General features: G+C 36.4%; 1 protein-coding gene across 2 annotated transcripts in view; it reads left to right on the forward strand.

The window, feature by feature from the left end:
* Window positions 1-25,103, forward strand: part of IRAG1 (inositol 1,4,5-triphosphate receptor associated 1) — a 110,238-nt gene that overhangs the window by 64,205 nt on the left and 20,930 nt on the right. For both annotated transcript variants that reach the window (XM_061462921.1, XM_061462922.1), the window contains 8 exons: window positions 10,022-10,208; window positions 14,845-14,945; window positions 17,810-17,880; window positions 20,317-20,490; window positions 21,429-21,506; window positions 21,932-21,981; window positions 22,429-22,470; window positions 23,577-24,164. In XM_061462921.1, the coding sequence (XP_061318905.1) occupies window positions 10,140-10,208; window positions 14,845-14,945; window positions 17,810-17,880; window positions 20,317-20,490; window positions 21,429-21,506; window positions 21,932-21,981; window positions 22,429-22,470; window positions 23,577-24,164 (1,173 nt within the window). In that variant the 5' untranslated portion in view covers window positions 10,022-10,139. The remainder of the gene's footprint in view (window positions 1-10,021; window positions 10,209-14,844; window positions 14,946-17,809; window positions 17,881-20,316; window positions 20,491-21,428; window positions 21,507-21,931; window positions 21,982-22,428; window positions 22,471-23,576; window positions 24,165-25,103) is intronic.

The following is a 25,103-nucleotide window of genomic DNA, read 5'->3' on the forward strand; positions in this document are numbered from 1 at the left end:
ATGTTTGCAAAATCTTGTAATGCTCGAATAGATCTTTTGAGCAAGAACAGGGGGTTTGGCCCTGATTCCGCATTGACATCACACCTAAGTGAGACACTGAGACATTAGAATCATAGAATCACAGAATAGTTAGGGTTGGAAAGGACCTTAAGATCATCTAGTTCCAACCCCCCTGCCATGGGCAGGGACACCTCACACTAAACCATCTCACCCAAGGCTCTGTCCAACCTGGCCTTGAACACCACCAGGGATGGAGCATTCACAGCTTCCCTGGGCAACCCATTCCAGTGTCTCACCACTCTCACAGTAAAGAACTTCCTCTTTATATCCAATCTAAACTTCCCCTGCTTAAGTTTTAACCTGTTACCCCTTGTCCTATCACTACAGTCCCTGATGAAGAGTCCCTCCCCAGCATCCCTATAGGCCCCCTTCAGACACTGGAAGGCTGCTATGAGGTCTCCATGCAGCCTTCTCTTCTCCAGGCTAAACAGCCCCAGCTTTCTCAGCCTATCTTCATACGGGAGGTGCACCAGTCCCCTGATCGTCCTCGTGCCCCTCCTCTGGACTTGTTCCAACAGTTCCATGTCCTTTTTATGTTGAGGACACCAGAACTGCACACAATACTCCAAGTGAGGTCTCACAAGAGCAGAGTAGAGGGGCAGGATCACCTCCTTCGACCTGCTGGTCACACTGTTTTTGATGCAGCCCAGGATACAGTTGGCTTTCTGGGCTGCGAGCACACACTGAAGCCGGCTCATGTTCATTTTCTCATTGACTAACTTACCCCCTATATCCCTCTGGATAATACTCAAATGAACAATCATCCTTTGTATGATTAATTTAATGTATTTTTTTATTATTACAACCTGTTTCTGAAGATAGTGATAAGATAAATTGTTGTAGCTGCTGGCTTTTAAGTTGTTTCTGTTTCCAGCAAAAGAGATTAAATTACATTACAAAATGCTACTGCTTATTCGCAGTTCTACATCTGGCTAGCGGGTGGAAGAGGTATATATGCTGGCTTTTGCGTCTTCACAGTCAGCTAGGCCTGCAGAATCAATGTGTAATTGAGGGATAAAGTTGGACTGTTTCTAGCAAAAGCAGCAATTCTTGTGGTTTAAGATATAGCATCCCTGTATCCAAGTTGGGCCAGTACAGTCTACCAGATCAGTGGAAAAAGCAACTGAATAATTAGATGCAAATAATGTACTTCATTCATACTACTTGGCATGTACTGGCCAAGTGCAAGGTCCTACAGCTGGGTTGGAGCAATCCCAGGCACAGCTACAGGCTGGGCAGAGAAGAGATTAAGAGCAGCCCTGCAGAGAATGACTTGGGAGTGTTGGTCGATGAGAAAATGAACATGAGCCGGCTTCAATGTGCGCTAGCAGCCCAGAAAGCCAACTGTATCCTGGGCTGCATCAAAAACAGTGTGACCAGCAGGTTGAAGGAGGTGATCCTGCCCCTCTACTCTGCTCTTGTGAGACCTCATCTGGAGTATTGTGTGCAGTTCTGGTGTCCTCAACATAAAAAGGACATGGAACTGTTGGAACAAGTCCAGAGGAGGGCCACGAGGATGATCAGGGGCCTGGAGCACCTCCCGTATGAAGACAGGCTGAGAAAGTTGGGGCTGTTCATCCTGGAGAAGAGAAGGCTGTGGGGGAGACCTCATAGCAGCCTTCCAGTATCTGAAGGGGGCCTATAAGGATGCTGGGGAGGGACTCTTCATCAGGGACTGTAGTGATAGGACAAGGGGTAACAGGTTAAAACTTAAGCAGGGGAAGTTTAGATTGGATATAAGGAGGAAGTTCTTTACTGTGGGAGTGGTGAGGCACTGGAATGGGTTGCCCAGGGAAGCTGTGAATGCTCCATCCCTGGTGGTGTTCAAGGCCAGGTTGGACAGAGCCTTGGGTGAGATGGTTTAGTGTGAGGTGTCCCTGCCCATGGCAGGGTGGTTGGAACTAGATGATCTAAAGGTCCTTTCCAACCCTAACGATTCTATGATGCTATGATTGTCATCAGATGTGGCTTACCACATTGGGGCCCCAGGATGTTGATAAACTTGAGCAAATCCAAGGAAAGCTGGTATGTCAGGAGGCACACATTCAGTGAGGGGATGCTGAGGGAATGAACTGCTACTGCTTAGCCTGGAGAAGGAGCTAGTTGCAGTCTTGCAGTACTTAAAAAGATGTACTTAAAAAGATGTTACTAAAAAGATGGACTCAGGCGCTTTACAGAAGTGCATGCCAGAGGAATGAGACAGTGATCATAAAGTACAAGGGATGTTCTGACCAGATGTAAGGGTTTTGGTGGTGGGGATTCCTGTGGGTGTAATTGAACACTGAATCAGATCTACCATAAATTCTGCAGTTTCTGTCCCTGGAAGTTTTCAAGTTCCAACTGGATAAACTCTAAAGCAACTTGGTCTAGTTCCTTCAGTGCTGACCCTGTGTCAAGGAGGAGGTTGGTCCAAATGTCCTTCAAACTTGAAGAAGTCTGTGAGTCCCAAAATTGAGTCTTCAGCCTGGCCATTATACAGTAACATAAAAGATACTGTAGTCAAATAATCAGTCAGCAGCCAAAATCCATACAATGGCTGAGTGTTTGAATAAGTTGATAGTATAGTTATTCCTTCCTGGTGTACTGCAATATTTAAAAAAGAACCTCAGTGGAATTGAATTCATAATTTTTTTTCATAAGAAAGAAATGAGACTTTCATGCTCTTTTGGGTGTATTGATTTTGCAATGCAAACAAAAACATGTACATCTATCCCTAAAGTAAGCAAATGTGAATCTGATTTTGTCCAGAAAGCATAAAAGGAGAATAAAATACTTGCCTTGCTGCTTTGCTATTTATCTATGCAAGATGGAAAGCTGACTATAATCCGCTTGCTTTAAAGACCACAACTGCATTTTAGAATCGTAAAGAAAGCTATTTATTGTGCCCTCTGGGATTACAGTTTGTGACAGGGAAATAAAGAATTTTGATTAATTTCTTCATTTGGAAATTTTTTTGCTTGACTAGCAACAAGACTCTTGGGTCACTGAGCAATAGTGTTCTGCCCTAATTGCCTTCAACTTATTTGTGTTTCTAAGTTAGGCTTTTGGTACTCATTTTTTCCAAATTATATAAAGTTGATATCCAGTGATCCTGGAAAAGAGAATAGTTTATAGAATGCTTCTATGTAAAAATTGCATTTAAAAATTTTATTTTGTGTAATAACCTGAAGGTTTTTCTTAAACAAGAATGAATTGGCACCAAAGGATACACATTTCCCCTCCTCCCACCCTGATCTTACATCTCCCCTCCACACAAGCCAAGTTACTATCTTTTTATATTAACTAAGGATATAGGCAAGTGGCAAATTGAGAAAATATCATCTCAAGCTCCCAATTCTGCCTACATCATAGACAAAAATAAATGTGTAACTAGAATGCGGTGTATAATGCATGCAGTGCAGACAGTAGAAACAGAGGTTTCTCCAAATCTGTGAGGAGTAGAAGAAAAAGAAACCCAAATGATTCTGTGTTACTTAGTGTATGATGCTCATTTGGGCAAAAGTATGTTTTGTGGTAATATTATCTCCTGGTATTCTTAATACTACTCTCATTAGCAGTTTCTTTTGGGTGATTTATCAGTGCCCAGGTCTTTCATGACCGTAACAATTGGTCCAGTCTCCTAAACAAATTCACGTTTCTTTCAAATAGTAAGTTGTTGAAATAGTAAGTTGGAGGAGGAAGAGAGCAACATTTTTACTCACTTAAAATTTTAGGATTTTCTTCTATTTTAAGGTCCCTGCCTTTCTGTTGTAAGACAGTAAGTTTTTTTCCAAATACTTCCTAGTTCTAGATTCCTTTTTGAACTACCCTTCTGAATAACACTCAATGTACTGTTCTCCCACTCTTATCTTCACGCTTTCTTATATGCTGTTCCATTGGCTTAGAAATCCTTATTCTCCATGCCAAATATCCACCCACTCCATGTTCTCATTTTTCCTTTAAATTGCATTTCCTTAAAGTCTATCAAAAATAATCTATAAGTTAAGAAACATCAACTCTGCCTTGGGTTCTGACACTCTTTTGATTGTCAAATTTGCTACTGCAGGCTGAGTACTTCAACTTGTGCTGCTGTTCTTGTCATTCTAGGTGAATGGAAAAAAAAATGAGGTCAGTAAGAAGTAGGATGAGTTGAAATTTTTGTTTGCAAGGTAACAGAACTTATGGAAACATGTATCTGAATCACAGATTGAAGGGGTTTTTCACTTGGGGGGAGTTATTTGTGCTTTGAAGGGGGAATGTGAATGGGGCTAACAATATCCTTGTGAATGCCTGGAAGGGTCTAAGGCCATGCTAGACAGGGCTTGGAGCAACCTGGTCTAGTGGACAGTGTCCCTGACCATGGCAGGGGGGCTGGAACTAGATGAGCTTTAAGGTCTCTTCCAATCCTAACCATTCTATGATTTTACTTTGTACAGTTGTATGTATGTAATTCAGTAATTGCAGTTATCACAGAGAAGCCTTTTATTAGTCTTGGGGCTATGACTTTTGTGTTTTGGTAAACTGACTGAAGCAACCATCTTGCAAGCTTACTATCTTGCAAGCTTAAATATCTAATATGAGAAACCACTCTCAAATTAGATGCAATAGAAAACAATATTTTCTGTGTTGCAGACAGTAAAGAGTATTTCAATTTCCATGTAGTATCTCTCATATAGGCCAGAATGTAGATGAGTCAGATTTAGTTGTGGTTTTGTTTTTTTCTTTTTGCCCTTTTTTTTTTTTCATTTCCAGTGACTGTATCTGCTATATCAAAATTTTGAGGTCCTACTGCAAAATATTAAAGGTTTTCTATTCAGAATATTCTGGATCTGTTTGTTTTGTTGTATTGTTGTAGTTTTAGATTTTTTTGAGCTAATGAATGCAAACAATTTTTTTTTGTTCGTTTATCTTAAATTCTATAACCATGCCTTGTGTTTGAAAATTTATTTTATGGTACAAATGTAAGAAAGACCCTGTTTTGCTCATGCTCAGTTTGGAGGAAGTAAGTCTAGTGGGTTTTTTGAGGCACTTCAAAGCTGCAAAACTTAATTCAAAATACAATGTGAATTCCATATGCTTTTACAGCTATACAAAAGGAGTGCAAAAAGATACCTTTTTTAATACAGTAATGTTTTACAACCACTTTGCAGGACAACAAAGAAAAAAGTTATAAAAAGCAGCTCAGAATTGTGCAGTTCAGCTGTGTTCATGAGTATGAGACTCCCATTGTTGACAAATTAGAGTTTCTTTACTTGACGCGGCACAGTATGAGGTCAAGAAATATTAATAAAATGCTCTCTTAACTGCTTATTTCTGCTTTTTTTTTATATAAACTTCTTGTGGCCTGGCAGAGCATTTGAGGTTAACTGCTAGTTAACCAGTGGGGGTATGAGGTAAAGCACCTTTAAGCTTTTGCTAACATGGTGTTTGGTGGTGATTCAGAGAGGGTAAGTTAACTGATTATAATTAGCTTTCTCTACTATGGTAAAATGAGTTGCATAGAGAACACACTGAAAGCCAAGGGCCTCTAAATACTTTTCCCTTTTATGGAATAGAGCTCCCAGATCACCATTTCCTGGAGATTGTACTCTAAGCCTACACAGTGGTAAAAGAAAATTCTCTGTATTCACTGGTCTATATCTGACTATGTATTTGAGCTCATGGGATCATTTTTTTCCTAACTATTTTAAGCAGTAAGTTCACAATAACAGAGCAAAACATTAAGAAGCACTTCATCCTCTTTTCTTTCTTTTTTTTACTTTTTTTTCATTACATTGTCTCATCTCGGTGTCGGAATACACAGAATTTGGTGAATAGGATAAGTAATATGTTGTTTGGGGGGTTTTATCTCATTTTGTAGGTACATAAGGCTCGTGCAGACTAAGGTTGTAGGTCTTTACCCACATCCACTTTTCTTGTGACATGTGAGTTAGTCTCTACAAGTATTTAATTTTAAAAGGTAATTTTGAAGCTCTTGCAATTTCTAAAAGACGAGAATTTTTGTGAGGGGAACGTTTAAGCTGATAAATCACTACAACAATAACATAACATCCTTTGGTAGGTTAAAAGTAGGCCAGGCAGTGTTTGATCAATGCCTAATGAAAGAAATAACAGTATCTTGAAATTGTTTTAGTGACTAGATGCTAGCATGTGCTTATACATCTTGACTGTTTTTAAAGTGCAGATGTACTTTTTTTGCTTATCCTTTCAGTATCTTCAGGAACAGTAATTACAGTTGTTTCAGTTGGTTTCTCACTGTATTACATATATTGTTAACGTATCATTTCCTTCTTTGGCTGAAACATGTTTATGCTTGTGGAAGGGAGATAAAGCTGGCAAAGCTAATGGTAGTATGAGTCCAAAGGTTGTTCAGCTGGCAGATGAACCAGGCTTAGAACCAGGATAGTCATGCTCTTTGCACTTTAGTTCAGGGTTCAGTAAGGCTGTAAGCTGCATTTGTAGATAGAGGTGTGAATTTCTGTAGGCTCAAGGGCTGTAGTCCTCCCTAATGCTCTACTGAAGAAGTAAAAAATGCACCTTCCAGGAAATAAACTTTCTAAGGACATTTCTTTCTTTTCTTCCCACATTTGTGAGATGCAGATAAGCTCCTCTAATTCTTGTTAGAGTGTTCTCATGAAGCCCCCTTATGTTTTGACTCTCACTGACATTTACTGGGGCTATTTTCATTGCCCAATCAGACAGACATAAGGTCACTTCAGCAGTGATGGATGATCATTTATTCGCTAGTATCTTAAGAATCTATCGTTTCTAAACATTCACCTTTCCTACTAGTATCAGAAGGCAGTAATTGATTTGGAAAATAGCAAAACTCCTTGCATGGAAAATGCACAGCATGGCACAAGAAGGTGGCTTTGTTGAATATCTCCACTTGTATTTCCAAATGTGATGTTTGTGCTGGTTAAGCAGCAGAAAGTCTTTAAGGGACCTGGACTACTGATTTTAAGAACAGTGCACAGTTTAAAAATAAGCTTTTAGATTGAAGAATAATAATTCAGGAGTTATAAATCATATAGCTTATGAATAGAGCAATGCCCTTTTATATTGTGTTGAGATACCAGTAAGTACTAACCCTTGCTTTGGCACCATAGAGGACTGCAGCAGTGCAGTCAGCATGTGCAAAGACAGAATGTGTTTTAAGAAGCCTCAGAATATGAATAACTGTATGCGGCCTTTTCGCTGCTCCAGTAGAGTCCTCAGCACTGGGGTTATCTGGAGAGATGTTAGGGAAAAATGGAAAGTCAGAAGAAATTTTCCTACTGATCAGCACCACAAAGCTCCACTAGGAGCTTTTTCCTAGTTGCAAGATAGCTCTGTAAGGAAATCAGAGAAAGGTTCTAATTGTGTCACAGATGGACTGAACTCCATCCACTCCAAATCTGGGGCTTGTTAAGGTGGCGTAAATTCATCTTTCTACCCTCCGTTCTCCCTTGGCTGTACTTTCTGTGCTGCATCTCTAAGACAACATAGCTTGGGTTTTGTCCCTTTCTATTCTTAGACAAGACTGCTGATTATTTTCTTTTTCTTTTAAAGTTTTTTTGGTTTGCTTTTGAAATGTGAAAAATGACCTGAAACATGATGGGCTTAATAGCTCTTTCTTGTTTCTTTTTTTTTTGTTTCTTTTTTTTTTTGTCCTAAGTTTAGTATGTACTAGGAACTCAGCAAAGACTAGGAATAAACTACCTTGATGCAATAGCTTATACAGCTCCACACAGGACTGCATACACTTGTTGGTCATGACTTGAAATAATCCTGATTTTTCAGGCCCAGCATTCGTTAAGATTGTCAGAACCCTTATAATTTCATAAGGCAAACACTAAGAGGGATTAGATGAACAGCCAAATTTCTATCTTCCCTTTTTTGTTTTTGTTTTAATTTAAGTTCTTGCAAACTCAAAAAGCATGTAGAATGCCACAATTTTGTTACAGAGATGAAAATCAAGTCCATATAACTCCTTTTAGCTACCTTGCTTCTATCTCATCTTCATGTGTTGTTAATAGTTGGTGATTGTTGTTTGATACAAAAGTACTTAACTGTGGAAACACATAGATGTTTAATGCTACTGCTATCTGCCTCATCTCCATGGGTTTATTAAAATACAGGTAATGTCTGTTTTCCATCATATTAGGGCCTTTAAAGATATTTCACCTTAAAAACATTTTAAAATCTTTTTATTTATATAAAGCTTCCTGTACTCTTATTATTGAGGTGGGTAAAATCATGATACAAACATGATCTTCCACTTACTGCAGTAGAGCTAGAAATTCATCTGTAACTGGTTCAAAATGTCTACAAAAGCTTGAAACACGCTGTCCCTACAGCATATACTGCTCTGAAAAAGATTATGCTCACTGTTTAAGACTAAGTATATGTTCTGATCTTCAGAATGATGTCTTATATGCTAGATCTTTTCCACAGTCTGTATCAAAGAACTTCAATTAAACAATTTTTTTCCTGAACACACTAATACTTGTGTAGAGATTATTTTTACAGTCAAATAGTTCTACATTGAATTTCATGTGAGGTGGCCCTGTATTCCTCTTCTAGTAAAAGGGAAAATTCAGTTTCTAATATAATGTGAAATAAATCTAATAAAAGCATGGGTCTTTGCTGCTTCTGTAGTCCAAAGTTTTCATGAATTCTGCAGGTTTTACACCACCCAGTTTTTTGTGTGAAAGCTGAGGTGAAGAACTTGTCACTACTGAGGCTGTTTTAGTATTTCCTGTGAATGGGTTTTTTTCTTTTTTGTTGGTGTTGTTTTATTTGTTTTTAAATCAGTATAAGTATTTTGACAGTTTTGTCAGTTTCAATAAACTGACATGTTCCTGAATACATTCTGATTATATTTCTTTGCCCTTTCCTGAAATCGAAAGGAAAACTCTAGAAGGTTAATGCTGCTGAGTGCCTTGAACATCAAATTGTCTCTTCATCTTAACCTCCTTGTTCCATCTATCTTGATTTCCAGAAAAGTAAAAGAATCAAGATGAGATTAGTAATCCAGATTTGGGAGAAGATAAAATGTTTTGGAAGTTGAACTCTTTGGCATACTATTAAAGTTGTTATGTTATTGTTTGAATGTATAGCTCCATTCTGTACACAGCTGTGAATTAACTGTAAAGGGAATATAGTTAGCTTTTAGTAGTCTAGACAAAAACTGGGCACCAGGTTGTCTCTCTTAACCGCGTTGTCTGTCATCTGTAGGCACTACCGGAGTCGATTATGGGAGCTGTTCCTTAACTAGCCGGTAGGTGTCATAGTAAGTCTTGTAATACATAAAACTGTAGCTATAAGGATTAGTACTTAAAATTTCTCGTCTCAGATTACTGTACAGGCTTTAATGCTAACAATATCCTTGTGAAGGCAGTAGCTCCCATAGAGAATAATAACAAGAATCCTCTCAGATAGTGGGCAGCGATTTTTTTATTATTTTTTTATTTTTTTTATTTGGGCATTACAGCGTTTTTGCCTCTGAAATATCTGGCGCAGCATTGTCTTGTGCAGATGCACACCAAGTCTTTGTACAATTCACTTAGGCCTTGAGCTTGCTTAAAGGAAGAGTGCCACCATCTGGGTTTCCAGTTTTACTCCTTTCTTTGATATCTGAGCTCATGCTCTGTCGCATTAGGACTTTGCTGGTTATTAAAAGGCATCTTACACGTATCTGGGATGCTATTTCCCTCTTAAAGGATTTTTAGAGGTAGTTTGATCACAGGCAAAACAGTCATAGTAGCCAAAAAAAAAGAATAATCTGTAAATAGAGGAAAGAGATGGAAATAGTTTCAAAATGGAAGGTTATCCATTTTGAATGTTGTTACTCAGTTATACTTGACCTTGGAACCTTTAGCTAATAAACCACAAGATAGCATTTTTAATTTTAAACTTCAATACTGTTTGTTATTGTAAGTGATCTCAGTGAATATAGAGTTTTAAACAGATTTTGGTTTTTTTTTGGCATCTCACACAGCCTGCAGATCACGAGGCCTCAGCACTAACGCCTTCAGGCTAACTGGAACCAAATATTCTCAGCAGTGCATTTTCCTGTTAGTCCACCTTGCAGTTCCACGTGCTTCACACTGCCCACCATGCCAACCTTACCTGAAGACAAGGGACAATCAGAAGAGGCACAACACAACATTTCTCCTCCAGCCAAAGTAAGCATTCTTACAAAGGTGTTTTCTGACAGTTCTTGGAAACCTGAGGTTGAAACCTCTGTGTGTATTTAGGAGTGCATAAAATAAAATGTAATCATTGCTATGTATTGCTGTGTTTTGATTAATTGATGAAGCTATGAATGACCTTTCAGTTGATATTCTTAGAAGTCTTCAAATATTTTATAGATTGAGGAATGTGAACTGAAGTTGCTCAAGCATTTGTTTATCAACTTGATCTAGAGACTTATGTGGCTGGCTGTTCTGAACCAGTTATATGTGAAAGCTGTCCAAAAATGTCCACTGTGATGCTATTACAGAAAACTGATGCCTCTGAGAAAAGAACTTATACTTCACAGTAGTCTTGAAACATCTAGTGTTGCCTTTACAGATTTAGAAGATGCTATGCAATTCATGTGTGTATGAAAGATAGGTATCTGCTTTTTGGTTTCTAGTCTTTCTCTGTGCTTTATTTGCCACAGCAGTAGCTGAGCATATACTGGAACTACACAGAGAGCAGGTGGGTGCTCCCCAGATTTTGCTACTAAAATTTGTGGCATTTACATGTTTTTACATGTTTTATTTGCAGGTAAATTTTTAAAAAATCAATAAAACAGTATCATTCTTCATTTTGAATAATTCACACTGCTGCTAAAAAGTAATTTCATGTTCTAATAAAGTGAGATTAGGTGAAATAAAGAATCTTACTGTAATTACAACATCACTGGTTGTACAGATCATCCTGTTTAATGCATACTGGTATAAAGAAAGAAAGGATTTATAATCTGGCACATCCTCAATTCAAAATGTGTGACTGTTACTGAGGACACTATATTCTACATTTTAGGTGAAAACATCCGCTACTTTAACATTGTTGGAAAACATTGTCAGCAGCAAGCCCTACACTGATTTGTCATGCATTCCATCTAAACTGCGCATTGTGCTGAGTATTAGTTTCCTGGCTTCAGATAAACACCCCAGATACATGCAAGTTAATTAGACTATTAGCTGAGAACATATATTAGGTCAAGAAGATTTTAAGATTTTTTTTCCCTTTCCCTCCCTTTTTTTTTAACTCACCCATGTGAAGAGTATTTTAGTAGAAAAGACTTGCTGGGACAGATATACCCAAAGAGAAAAAAATATGAAAGGCTAGCAGACATCAGTGAATCTAAGGCTGAGTGTGCTTGTCAAATGGGAGACATGAAAAATTCCAACCACCTAATCTAATATATATATACACATATAAAAATACATTATGCAAGCCTTTGAGAGATAGGTCTTAAATGAACTATGATAATGTGATAGTTCATGAATCAGTTAACTGTGCAAAATGCTTATTTTTAGATAAATTGGCATTTTTAGGCACAAAGTAACAGTGAAAGGATTTTAACCAACACACTGTTCATGAGCCTACTTAAGGATCACAACTAGTCAATGCTGTGAAGAACTCCATCTCGTTCATACATTTTATCACTCTTGGGTCTTGATGCAGTCCAAGTTGTACAGCATGACTATATAATAAGGAAAATAGCTTATCATTGTGTGATAAGGACTTGCAAGCAAGGAGAGGTCATTACAGGGCACACACAATTGGTGAACTTGTTTTCTGAATTAAACAAAACTTTCCAAGTCTGGAATCTCATCTTATCTAAAGTGGTGTCTGGTGTCTAACAATTTCCTCATTCTATTTCAGGAGATACTTCCCCACCTTTTCCCTGCATGCACAAATGCACACACATTCACAAAACAGTTCTGAGAAAAAGAAAATGAACCTTACATCACATGTAGTTTCTTGTTCAAATATCTTTTACATGATGGGAAGATCTAAAATTAAAATTATTTAAAACCCCATCTCATGTAAAAGACTGCTTTCTGATACATAACTTTTCTGAGGCCTTTCAAATAAGTGCCTGTTTCAGACCAAATTTGTTCTGAAATTCAGTTGGGACCTTTAATTAATTTCTCAGAATTTGGCCAGCTGGCAGAGGGTTTTCTTGTTATTATTATCTTAATTTTTTTTCCTCAGTGCTTTAAAGAACTGAGGTGGTGTTACAGGAAAGCTTTCTCATCTGACTGGCCTGGCAGGGTAGCTCTTTCAGCAGAGATTTATCTTTTTTTCCACTATTACTGTTCAAATCCAGCCAAATTTGGATGGATTATGAAACACCTAAAAATGCATAAATGCATTTCATGTATGCTTAATGAGGGCTTGGCAGAGCTTAATAGCTGGAATGTCTGTAGATCCTATCCACCCTGTGTATCCCTGAGCCTCTTGGATCTTCTATGAGCCATACTGCTTTTGCCATCTTCAGCCCCGCAAAAGCCTCCCTGATAGACTAGATGCCACATGATCATCCTTGTAGAGCATGTCGATCAGTTTACACCTAAGTGATAGAGGTAGAGTCAGTTTTACCCTACATTTTTTTGGAAGCAGGGGATTGGGACAAAAAGGAAGCAAAAACTTGGTAGCAGGCAATCAATGGGAGGGTGATGGAAAACTTCTGTATCATCTTTGTGTAGATGTACAACTCTAAGCTGTGAGACAGCTTAAGCTTCCTGTTAAAGCTTCTCCTCCAAGATCTGCGTATAGTAATCTGAGTACTCTTCAGAGTATAAAGTTGTCTTTTGATTCAAACCAGCTGGCCCTGCAAAGAGCTTCATGCTCTAGCTCTTCCTGCCCCTCTCCTATACAAAATGCATGGTAGGTCTGGACAGTGGGAGGCATGTGTCTTCACCTAGAAGCTGAGCTGCTGTAGCTGTTGACCAAGGTTAATAATGTATTCTACCTGACCTGAACTAGCCTTGGCTACAGCAATTTTCTTGGGGTTTTTTTGTTTGTTTTTTGTTCTTTTTAATAGGCTGGCTTTAGAGTCCTAAAATGGACTTGGGTGGCTTTAAAGCTAATGTTACATCATTCAAAAGCTTTTGCTTGTTGATAGTCATGAGATTAGTATCAACAATATGCGTGTGTACTCAGCTGCTTTGCCCTGCAAGCCGGGCAGTCACCTGAATTTTTGTCATTGACTGTTAGGCAAAATACATTGTTACTTAGTAACATTTTCAATAATATTACTAAAGATTGCTTTCAAACTATTATCATACAATGTCAGCTGTGAACTTGAATCACATATCATGCTTTTACATTCTAACATTTCCAGTATTGCAAGGATATTTTCCTTAAAGTTTAATCTTGTTATTGTTTTCTTGGCATATTTCCGATTGTTCTCTCTTGTGACTGGTAATCTGGACTTGCCAAGGAATGTCATATGAGAATTATGAGCATAGAAGTGTGGAGCTGTCCAAGCAAAGCATATTTTATTGTCTTTGAGAGGAAAAAGGGTTATGTTATATACTTTAATATTATACCACTTTCAAAATGCTTCTCTAGTTCTTCAGTGTTATCAGAAAATTATTTTAACAAGAATAAAATGCAGCACTGGTCGCGATGGTGAAAGGAGTTCTATTGTATCTGATATATATTAGCAGTCACATAATCATTAACTTTCTTTTATGTATGTAATACCATTTCAGTTTCTAGTTTTGGCTACTTGTTCATTATGACAAACCTTATGACTATGCTAAATTCTCCACATGACAGTAGTTGACTGAAATATTCCTTGATAGTTTTTGTTTCAAATAACTGAAATTATTTAATTTTCTCTGTTCTAAAATGTTAACCTCTGAAACTGTGAGCCATTTTATATGCTTCATTCTGTAAATGCCTAAAGTAGTGCTTATAACAGCTTTATTACCTGCCTACTTAATATTACTAAAATAAATGCTCTTCTGAATTCATTACACTTGTGTCAACTTCTAGTAGGTAAACATCCTTAAAAGGAGTAAGCAAAATAGAACAGCAAATGTTCTATCAATAAAAACAAAATTAACAGTTGAAGGTAATTGGCTTTTTGTCATGGATAGCAAACATGCTGTTTTAGAAAATCAGAAGCATCACTTCCTTGAGTAGTTCATGCCCCAGGCCTGTCAGTGTTTAAGAGGCATTTGAACAAAGCCCTTAATACTGTACTTTAACATTTGGTTAGCCCTGAAGGGATCAGGAAGTTTGGACTAGATGATCATGGTGGGTTCTTCCAACTGAAAATGTTCTGTTCTGTAATCTAATCCAATGCCCACTGAAGTAAAAATTTCTTATAAAACTTTGGGATGCTAGTTCAAAAAACCCGGAGATTTAAATAATTAAATAAAATAAAATACTTGTATATACAATTCCGTACCAGGAGCAATTAGTATTGAAGAATTTAGAAGTTATTCTGTAAAGTTTACAAGTTGATTGATGGCAGTCCCCTGGCACTTTTGGGAATCTTTCCCTCCAGCTATAAATGCTCTCAGTACTATGATATGTTCTACTTATCTCATGATTGCACCCTAAAATAAAAATTGCAGCTTATAACAGGTACCTGCCCTCTCTGCATGATTTTATGTGAATCGTTTTTCAACTTCTTGATTAACTGTAAACACCAGATTGCTTCTGTAGCCTTTCAGCAGTGCAGGTTGATTTTTTTTTTTTTTTTTTTGTGAATCTGAATGTAGCACATGCAGTACAAGTAATATTTTTTTACTATGTATTTAAAATTTCTCTTTAACTGCATTTTTGTATTTGTCACAAACCATCCAGGACACTATTGTTGAAGGGACAGTGTGCAGTACACCTTCTATTGTTCTTCCAGAGAATGCTGTAGCACCAGACATGGAAATTGATAAAAATCTGGTTAACAGGTACTGTGTAATACATTACTGAGCTATGCATGACTTGCATGCTAAAATATTCTTTGAAGTGTATATTCTAATAAAACATTATCACTGTATCTCTATTTGTAATTTTATCATATTGTCTTTGCATTTTGATGATTTTTTTTTTTGATGCAGGAAAGGGAGAAGGAGCAGGAATGTTACTGATACTAAAAGACTAGAGTTTCATATAATACGAAGCCTGCCACCCTGACTCAGTATACTTTCAATTTACATGTACTGTCCTGTCTTTCAGAATAGCATAATTTGAAACTAAAGCAAAAATTTAAATTAAAATTTTGTGTAATTTGGACCAAAAGCTGTAACTTTTGAAGTCCATCCTCTTGCTAGCAAATAGAATATAGCCTGATGAGGGGAAAATTGTTTGGTCAAATCCTTTTGTAGAATACAGTGGTGTGCATGTGTGCTACAATACTACACCTACTACAGGGATGACTGACAGTTTGATTCCTCTTGTTCTGTGTGTGGTAATGAGCAATACTGTCCTTCTGTCCATTTGAACCTTTACTTAGATCCAGTCAGTGAGCAACTGGGACCAAAAAAAGTACAACTGAGCATTTTTATGTTTCCTGAAGTATTCCCCACTGTGGAAATTTTTCAGTTCAGTAGCTAAATCCTAATTCTGGTCTACTAATTATGTAGGTACACCAGTAGTGCTGCCTTTACTCATATAAACATTTCCACTGAACCAATAAGATCTTTGTAGACTTATGGAGATTTAGGCAATTAATCATTATAAGACTTAAAAAATCTACTGTTTTTTAAGTACCGAAGATGTTAAGTTCCTCAAGGTGTGGTCAGCCATCAGTGTTGGCTCTCACAAATGAGTGTATTTTACATACAGAGTCTGTGTTTTCTGGTTCCTTCTTGGATTAAGGAACTAGTTGTATTACCATTCTATGACAATATTTTTAGTATCATACTGAAAAATAGACATTGTAGCAATAATATTTGCTATCTGTTGAATTTTTTTTTGTCTATTGAAAGAAAAATGCAGCAACAAACTGCTGTTTGCTTTGTTATTCCTAAAAACAATCTGTTTGCATGATCAACTGAAGTTTGTTTTAATGAAGAAGGAATGATTTTGGCAAAAGATAAGCTTGCAATGTATTACAGTTTGTATAATAAGGCTTATTTTTGAGGGCAGAAAATTTCTAAGGAAGGCTTATGATCGTAAGGTGCAATTTTTACTAACAGTTTTTGCAAGTATTTCATTTTTTATACTTGGCATTTTACAGTTTTATGAACTGCTGAAAATCTTCTTCTTTTGACAGGTTTAGCATATTACATATATCTTTCGGAATAAATTTACCTTCCAGTCAGTCTTGTGGATATTATCTTGGTATTGACTTAGAACACATACTGTTTTATATAACTTAAGGTAATGCTGGTGAAGCTACTGTTATTATATATTATCATAGAACCATAGAATACTTTGGTTTGAAGGGACCTTCAAAGTCCATCCAGTCTAATGCCCCTGCAATGAGCCGGGATATCTTCAACTAGATCAAGTTGACGAGAACTCCATCCAGCCTGGCTTTGAATGTAGACTGCCATTGCTGGTTAACTTTGTTTCATAGGATAATATTCTGAGATATTAGAGTACCATGGTATTATTAGCCAGCATTTTCTAATTTTTTCTTCTAAAGCCAGTTAAGGACCTTGCTCACTTCTTTTAAAGTCCTGAATTAAAAACACTGGAAAATGAATTACTAGACTATTTTTTTTTTCTTCCTACCTAAAAAACAGGTGCAACAACTGTAGGCTTCTTTTCCAGCTCTCTTCTTTCCCTTCCTCCCTTGTATCTGTTCAGTCCTCCTCACTGTTTTAGTGAAGCTGCAAAAAACCTTCTGCAGCACCTGGAAACTGGGATAGGACCACATTCCTGATCGTGTGAAGGAAAACTAGTATCAGCTGAGGATTTAAGAAGATAATGTTTCTGAGCTAGACTGCTAGACAAATGTCTAGCTTGAGTATTATAGTACAGTAATTTTTAAAGCACATATTTGAGCCTGTTCAGGCAGACAGGGCAAGAATACCACCCTGAGATTAAGCATATGTGAAAGTAAGCTGTTGAATGGAAATAATAATTCTGTTTGAAGTTTAAAACTTCAATTAAATTTTGAGTTGCTTTAAGGTTATTTTTAGTCTTCTGATAAAGCATACTTCCTGACTGGCATTCTTGAATTATTGACCTGCAATTAGACTTAAAATATGGGGGAAAATTGATCAGAAAGTATTGATCATAAATCTGTATTATAATTTCCTTTTATTTTTAAAGTGCACTACACAAAATCTCAAGATTATTTAAGAGTGAGAGTTACAATGCAGCCATTTAAAAGCAGCATTATTTTCTGGATCAGCATTTAAATTTCTGCAGTCATTTGAGACCTTCACCTGGTTTTCAATCTAGAAAGTTCCTATATTGCTATATAGGATTGCCAGTGTGGGAGCAAAAGAAATTCTTGCAGTCATAACACTTAGTTTAGGAAGCACTAAAAATTTACAAAGCCTTTTTTTTTTCCAATGTACCATATTTACATGAATTTTAAGTAATAATAATGAACTAAAGAAATGTAGGTTTTTTGAGAAATCAAAATTTTGTAGTGTATGAGTTTATCAGAACTCATTTGTGAAAGCAAGTTCTATAATTTTCCTTCTTTCTGCAATCTTCCTCCATTTTCCAGTTGTTTGGATATGAGAGGAATTACAATAAATTCTTTTAGTTTTAATATTTTTTAATCAAAGAAAAGTGCTTTCTTTTTATAGAGAAGTAGAATGGGTTTTGGTGGCATACTCTCATAATTTTGTTTGTTCATTTTTCTCTCTAGGTCTCGTAGTCCTCATAGGAGACATTCTAACCGTGCCACTAGGAATGCAACAAGTTCATTGACTTCTGTTGGTAAGAAGTAATTCATTTAAGCTAGGATGTTTTCTCAGAAAACGTGATGTGCAAAAAAAGGCCTAAATATAGAGTCTGACTGTATTGGCTACAGCCTTTTTCCTGTGCATACTGACTGTAATGCATACACAGGGAGGGAATACTGCTAGCATGTTGAGTTGTGATAATGAGTTTATGATCTATAGTGAATTTACTGCAGACAGAACCAGGGAAATACGCATATTGTTAGTTTCATGAAGTTGTTAGGTTAGTGTGTTACCTTAACAATTTTAGAAGGCTGGAGATCTACGTGCTTAAAATTCTTGTTGTATGCAAAATACTGTTTAATAATACTGGTTTTGTTATTTTTGAACAACTGGAATTTTATTAGCAAGGACCTTAAAAGACAGTTATGTCTCCAGTTATATAGTTTGGATTTAACTTCAAATGAAATCAGGCTATCCAGGGAAATATTTTCTTCAATTCTTCACTTTCTAATTAATCTCTTACTAAGTATTTAGTTTTATTAGTTTTCTGGTAGCTACCTGTGGAGTAAATTGTTCTTCAAAGGGACTAATGTGGATGCAGATTTGTGCGTACTACAAACTGAGATAAATGCTTATCCTGTTAAGTGAGTGGCAGAGCTCCCATTAGTTCTTAGTCTTGGTATGTTTGCATTTGGAGTGTTACTTGTCTCCATCTATGTATTGAATGTAAAGTAGAAGTTGAACAGAGTTGATGGAATGTTTATCACATATAAAGGATGAAGGAGTAAGGTTATGAGAGGTCCTACCAATACATGATGGACTGAAGGGGAAATCAGAAATACAAAATAAATTTTTAAAATTCTTTTTATCTTTCCAACAATGTTACTTTCTCCCAGCAATTAATCTGATCTGAGCCATTATCACTTAGTAAAAAGAAGACAGATATTTCATTAACAATAGATTGCTTTAAGAATATCCTGTGTATGGGCATACTTTTTGACAGCCTTGAAATTTGAATAAATTCATGGAAATGAGAAGCAACCTCCTGTCTCCAAAACAAAACCCCTTGACTTTTTGCTGCTTACTTATATTCTTAGTTTTCTGAGGACTGATTGTTCTGTAATCGATCTTGTCAAATCAAAAAAATATTTTTCTTGTATTACCTGATGACTTCCCATCCCCTCACCCAAGCTGTTCTTTAGTAAGTTCTTATTGCGAAACAGTGTTAGAAATTCCCTCCTCCCTAATAGAGGCATTTCACTGTGCAGACTCAGTCACAACTGATCTTTCTTTTTTTCACAAAGCTGTTGTTAATGTGATCAAGTTGTTATTAATATCAGATAACTCTTAACACAATACAGTCATTGATTCGCTCATACAGTTCACGGATTTTCTCATAGTTACCTGAGAATAAACATCTGACTTGCAGTCTCTTGTTGATGCTAGCGTGTGTCAGTGGCCTGAAATGGATTGAGCAGACTTTTGGTCATCTATTTATCAATTGTAGCAGATCCAACAAGCTTGTTCATCTGTAGAGTTTATCAGACCCTGAAAACCCTTTGCTTAATCGTAGTCTGGAGAATTGTAAAAATCGGTGTTCTAATTTAGTGTTTTCAACCAATTTGGAAGCCAGAAATTAGTGAGTTCTTTTTACAACTAAATAAAAGTTGTTCAGAAAATAATGTATTAATCTAATGGTCTAAGTGTAAGGTAGTGGCTTTCAGTTTGTAGTCCATGTATTCTCCTGGGTCACATACCTAAATTATCAACATAAGTAGGCATGAGGAAAAGTAACCTTTAAAAATCTTTAACCACTGGATATTCTAATGGGATGTGCAATTCCTTTGGAAAATTCTTGCATGTCCCCCACATGGTAAAGATTGATTAGCTTTTGAGATAGCTTTACAATTCTCATGATTTAGCTATTCAACTTCTGCCTGCAGCTTTGCCAGATGCAACATTACTGTTGCTTCTTGCATCTGTGTGAAAAGCTCTTCTATCTGCATAGAATAAAATTTTTATACTTTCAAACTCTTCACTTGATTTTATAGATTATTTGATGCCATCACCTCTATGTTAAAACTAGTTGCAAAGTGAGTTTGTAGGACCTCAGCCTTAAAAAGTGACAAACAAAATCCATGCAAAAACTGGGTCTCTGGCAGAAATGCTGTGACTGCTAGCTCAGATGAATATTATGCACTTTTACTGATAAATCAGAAAAACTTTATTAGTTTGGCCAGAGAAGCCAGTTTCACATATCAGAGCATCTTTGGTCACAGTGACTTAATCTTTGTGAGTTATCAGTGGTTTTTGAGGACTTGCTCTAAACTTGAGAATATAAAAATATTAGAAATGAGCAGACATTAATTCTTGTGAAATGCAAGCTCAAAGGCATGTAGATTTGTTTCATAGTTGTTAGTCAAAATGCCACAATGTATCACAATGTTTTTATTTTGATATTTCAAACCAGACAACAGCGGTCATGTGATTGACCTGGTAAATGATCAGTTACCTGATGTAAAAATATCAGAGGAAGACAAAAAGAAGAACCTTGAATTACTAGAAGAAGCAAAGAAAGTGAGTGAGAGGTTTCTCATGCGCAGAGGCAGAAAGTCAAGAAGCAGCCTTCCTGAGTCACCCACAGGTAGGTGCAGGTTCTGAAAACAAGATTTCACATTCTACTTTAGAGATCCTCAAAGGCAGAAACAAGCATCTGTAATACATACACTGCTACTTGTGTACATACGCTTTGCTGATTTTAAGGTCAAAATCCCTCTGCCCCTCCTCACAATTCCATATAAAATAGAACTGGCCAATCTCTATATTCAGATGTAACAGTGGAAGACCGTGTAAAGTTTTTAAATGCCCAAATGACACACTGCAGACACTGTAATGGGAACACATGCAATATTTCTGTTGAAATGTGAAAAATGGTCACAAGTTTTTGTTTGTGAAGATTTTCATCCTAAAGTTCTTATTGCATATAAAATTATATTTAAATGGCAAGATTTATACTGCTGAAAAAAACTTTCCCAGACATAATTACACAGACTTTTGTTCTGAGCATATTTATAAACTAAACTAAATGGATCAGATCCTCCTTTCAAAACAGCAGAAGAAAATATTTTGTTCTAGAATGTCAATCAAAATTATTTTCCCCCTCATATGAAGTGCTTGAAAACTAGGAGGAAATGCCATTTTATCATGGAGTAGGACTTTAATTTAGCTTTGAAATACTATTTCAAAATAAAGTTCTGTCTTAAAATCACTTGGCACTTTCTGGAGGGGGAAAAAAAAAAAGAAAGAAATATACTTCAAACTAAATTTTGCTTTTTCTTTTTTCTTGTGAATCCTTCTCTTGTGTGTACTTCTCTGCAGAACTTCAGTCAGAAAAGTGAGGAGAATAAGGATTCTGTATACCAACAGAATCTCAATTAAAATGACTTGTCAGGTTCTGGACAAACACATGACTGACGACGATGCGATTCATGTTTTAATCTTAGCTGAATTTTGAAAATTCAAAACCTAGAAACTTGGAAAGTAAAATTACCTTGTTTTGTTTTTGTTTTTGTTTTAATGAAGCAGTTTCCCCTACACTTAGTCCTAAAGTTTCACCAGTAGCATCTCGGAGCAACTCTCTCACTCTTCCAGTTCCATCAGGTAAAATGATCTACGCAGGCTCAAACTTTAACTTAAAAGCTCAGAAAAAATGTATTTTTAAATATTCCTTGGGAAGTCAAAATCAGTAGATTCAAGGATCTCCTCCTGAATATGGCAAAGCTCATGAATGCCCACATATATATTTTTACATAAATGCTTAATTGTATTATATTTTTACTTCTGTGGTGCTGCTAGATTACATGTTCTGGTTTTTAATTCTTTTCAGTAATGGAGTTTTGAGAAGCTTTAATGTTCTTTCACTTACTATCTTTTAGATATTTTTCCCCCCTTTTGAATATTTTCCACATTTAAATTTTTTCTTAATATATGATGTGGATCTGTATATCTATGTGTTCAATAATGCTGTAGTAGTAAAAATTTGGGGCAAATTAGGATGTGCCCTAATTATGTGTTTGTCTCTATAGGGTCTGATGGATGCACAACCACTAGTGTCGAGTCAGTATGTCCAGGGCAGGTAAGAAAGAGCTGAATAGTCTGTACAGTAACCGGGTTATTACAGTACTACATTACACTATACTTGTCCCTGAGGAAAATGGGATGGTTTGAATACCATTTTATATAACAAGACTGTATTACTAATATGTTTTTTTTTTCTGCAGAGTGAGGGACTAGTAAATGTTTATTCTAAAGACAAAAATCCATGAGGTAATAAGCACAGAAGGATCATAGAGATCTTTTAACTGTAGAAAATGAAAAAAGATCCAATATAGCCCTAATCCATGGAAAAAAAAAAAAATCACTAAAATGACATCATAAATAAATAAATACTTCATAAATAAATGCGACAAGTGTAAAAGTTAAAAAATTCAAAGTTAATCTATTAATATCTATATCTAACATTTACAGCATAGATGTGAAAGATAACCTTGTAAGGCAAGTTTTTTCTTTCTTTTTTTGCTAGAATAACAGAACTGTGAAAGAGGATGACAGGCAAACGGTAGAGGTAAGTGTTTCACATTGTTTTGAACAAAATTCACCTGTTTGTCTTGACATATATGATTTATTTATGTGACTAAGAAGGCTAAAAGACTGTTTGCTGGGTGAAAAGAAAAATTATGCCGTTCGTTTGCACCTGAAAATGTAGCAGAGGACAGTGGACTTAAGTAAGCCTTTACATCCTATCATGCACTTTGCTTTAGCTCTATTAAAATCAATATACTAAGTAATTTTACAAGTAAGTTTAAAGTACCTATTGTAGCTACTTCGGTTTACGCTGGTGTTTTGGACAGGCATCCTCTTCTTTTGATTCAGTGGAAGAGGTTACTGTAGCTAATGCTCTGTACCTCTGATGGGATGTTACTGCTCTGCATAACTACTGGTGAAGCATTTTATATGCATGTTTTAAGTAATATCAAATGGCACTTTAAAAAGATGTTGCTGTGAGTGGGTTAGGTAATACAAAATATAGTGTGGCAGCAGAATTTTGGAGCAGTAACTATAAAGGATGGGAGAGTAGCAACATATCCAGGGCAGAGACCACAGTTAGGTTTTATGTTGGTTGCCTTAAATTGCTCACAGGTGCCCGTAGGCAAAATACAGATTCTGTACCAAAGTAGCCAAGGTATAGGCAAACATTCTTTTGCCAGCTGTCCTGTGGAGATTGCAGCCAAATTATAATCTGTGGTACTGCACACAAAGAGAGAAATTACAATAGTATAGAAGTCCATGCTTTTTTTCCCTTTGGGAGGTAAGGAAATAATGGAAAACAATCAAAGGAAAGTAACAGAGCTATAAGATATAGCCTTAAAGGCATGTGCTCAGACAACCTTACATTAAGATGATGAGAGACTTGTCTATATGAAGATTGATATATTGCTGTAATGGACTCTAGGGTAGGATGACATTCTCTCTAAAGCTCAGAAAAGGGATTCCCAATTCAGTGTTCTGTCAAGTGCATTTTAAAAATTATTTCTCTCATCAGCAGCATATGTTTAAAAGCAAATGTCACTGAAAAAGTAATGGCTTTTTACAGTGAAATTCTATCCTTGGGCAGAGAAAAGAGAAATCTGCACTTGTTGCTCTGTTTTCTGTGTGTCCCTCTGCTTTCAGAACGCTGCAAAAGGACTAGTTGATCGAAGGCAGAATGATCAAAGAAAGATTTCTCAGGGAAGGTTGGTTCCTCGTTCTGCTGGTTTTGAAAACTCCAAAGAGAAGCTCTCAGAACAAAAAGAAAACTTCGATCCACGTAAACACATGGATACTTTACCTAAATGCTCCCCTTCATGTGGTGATGGTGGCAGAATGTCTCTTAATGCTTACATGAATGTTTGTGAAAATGAACTTGGAAAATCGTTCCTCAAGAAATCAAAAGAAAATGATGTTCCTCTAAGAACCCATCTACCAACATCAGGAAATATAGACTCAAAGCTCAAAATTCCTGTTCAAGAAATGAGGGACCATAAAGTTTCATTTAAACCAGAATTTAAACTGTGTGGACCTCGTCCTCCTCTACTACGGGCTGTATCATGGGATAGCTTGGAGCCTGGACAGAAAGATAAAACACCTTTAAAATTACCATCTGAGGAAGATAAAAGCTTTGTTGTTGGTAACAAATCCAGCAATCAGTTAAAAGCATTCAAAGACCTTCAAATCCAAGTTCAACCAGTTCGAATGCAGAAATTGACAAAGCTCAGAGAGGTGAGTCCCAGTCATCAGTCATATCCTGTTTTAAACTTATTTTCCTATTTTACTAAACTTTTCATTTGCTTAGCATTATGTTTATCATTGCATGAAACATACAGTAATATAATGTGAAACAGTTTCAGGAGAATTAATACAGAATTGTATCATTTGCACCTTTAATAAATTGTAACCTGTAGCTAAATTCCATGGAATTGTTCCATTTCTTAGTTGTCTTTAAATATGCATCAACTGCACTGTTGTATTTTCAATATGCACGTATATGAATGTGCATATGCTCTTCCATATGCAGGTTTTGGCCCCCAGGAATTAAAAAAATATCGTATTGGTGTCAATAAAGTAGTAATTGCTTTCATTGTGACAGAAAGGTGAGCCTAAACCACAATACATCTCATATTTGCACCATCCACATGACCTATAAACAGGAAATAGTTGATTAACAATCATGACATTTGTAAAATGTACTTGGGACTAAAGTGATCTATTTTGATTTCGAAAGTATTTTAGATCGAAAGAATTTTTCCTTCCTTAGGATGTAACAACATTCTTTTTAAAAGTGTCGCTCATGCTCTTTTACTTCCTTTGCTTCTCTGTAATATGCTTTTTCTGCTTCTTCAGAATTGTCCTCAAATTCACAGGCTCCCACAGTATATTGAGTAATTGACAGATTTCTTTGCGTGTGGGGTGAGACCTGTGTATGAACAGAAATCTTTAACTGAAGTTTGTAGACAGTTACTATACTCTTGTTTATGTGCTTACGAAGTCTCTGCATATCATAAACTATTTGTAAACTTTCTTTGGATTTTAAAAATCCAAATTTTCAGCTGAGTGGTTTCAAGTCCTTTATTGGTTGGTATTCTCCCTTCTAAGGGCAGTAGTCCTGTATTTCAAGAATACTAGCTTTTGCAATAGCATTGCATGCAAGTCTCAGGGGAC

Source organism: Pezoporus flaviventris, unplaced genomic scaffold (genome assembly GCF_033815535.1).
Source record: "Pezoporus flaviventris isolate CSIRO_AGI_PZ_B2104156 unplaced genomic scaffold, CSIRO_AGI_Pfla_v1 ptg000036l, whole genome shotgun sequence".
Taxonomy (NCBI): domain Eukaryota; kingdom Metazoa; phylum Chordata; class Aves; order Psittaciformes; family Psittacidae; genus Pezoporus; species Pezoporus flaviventris.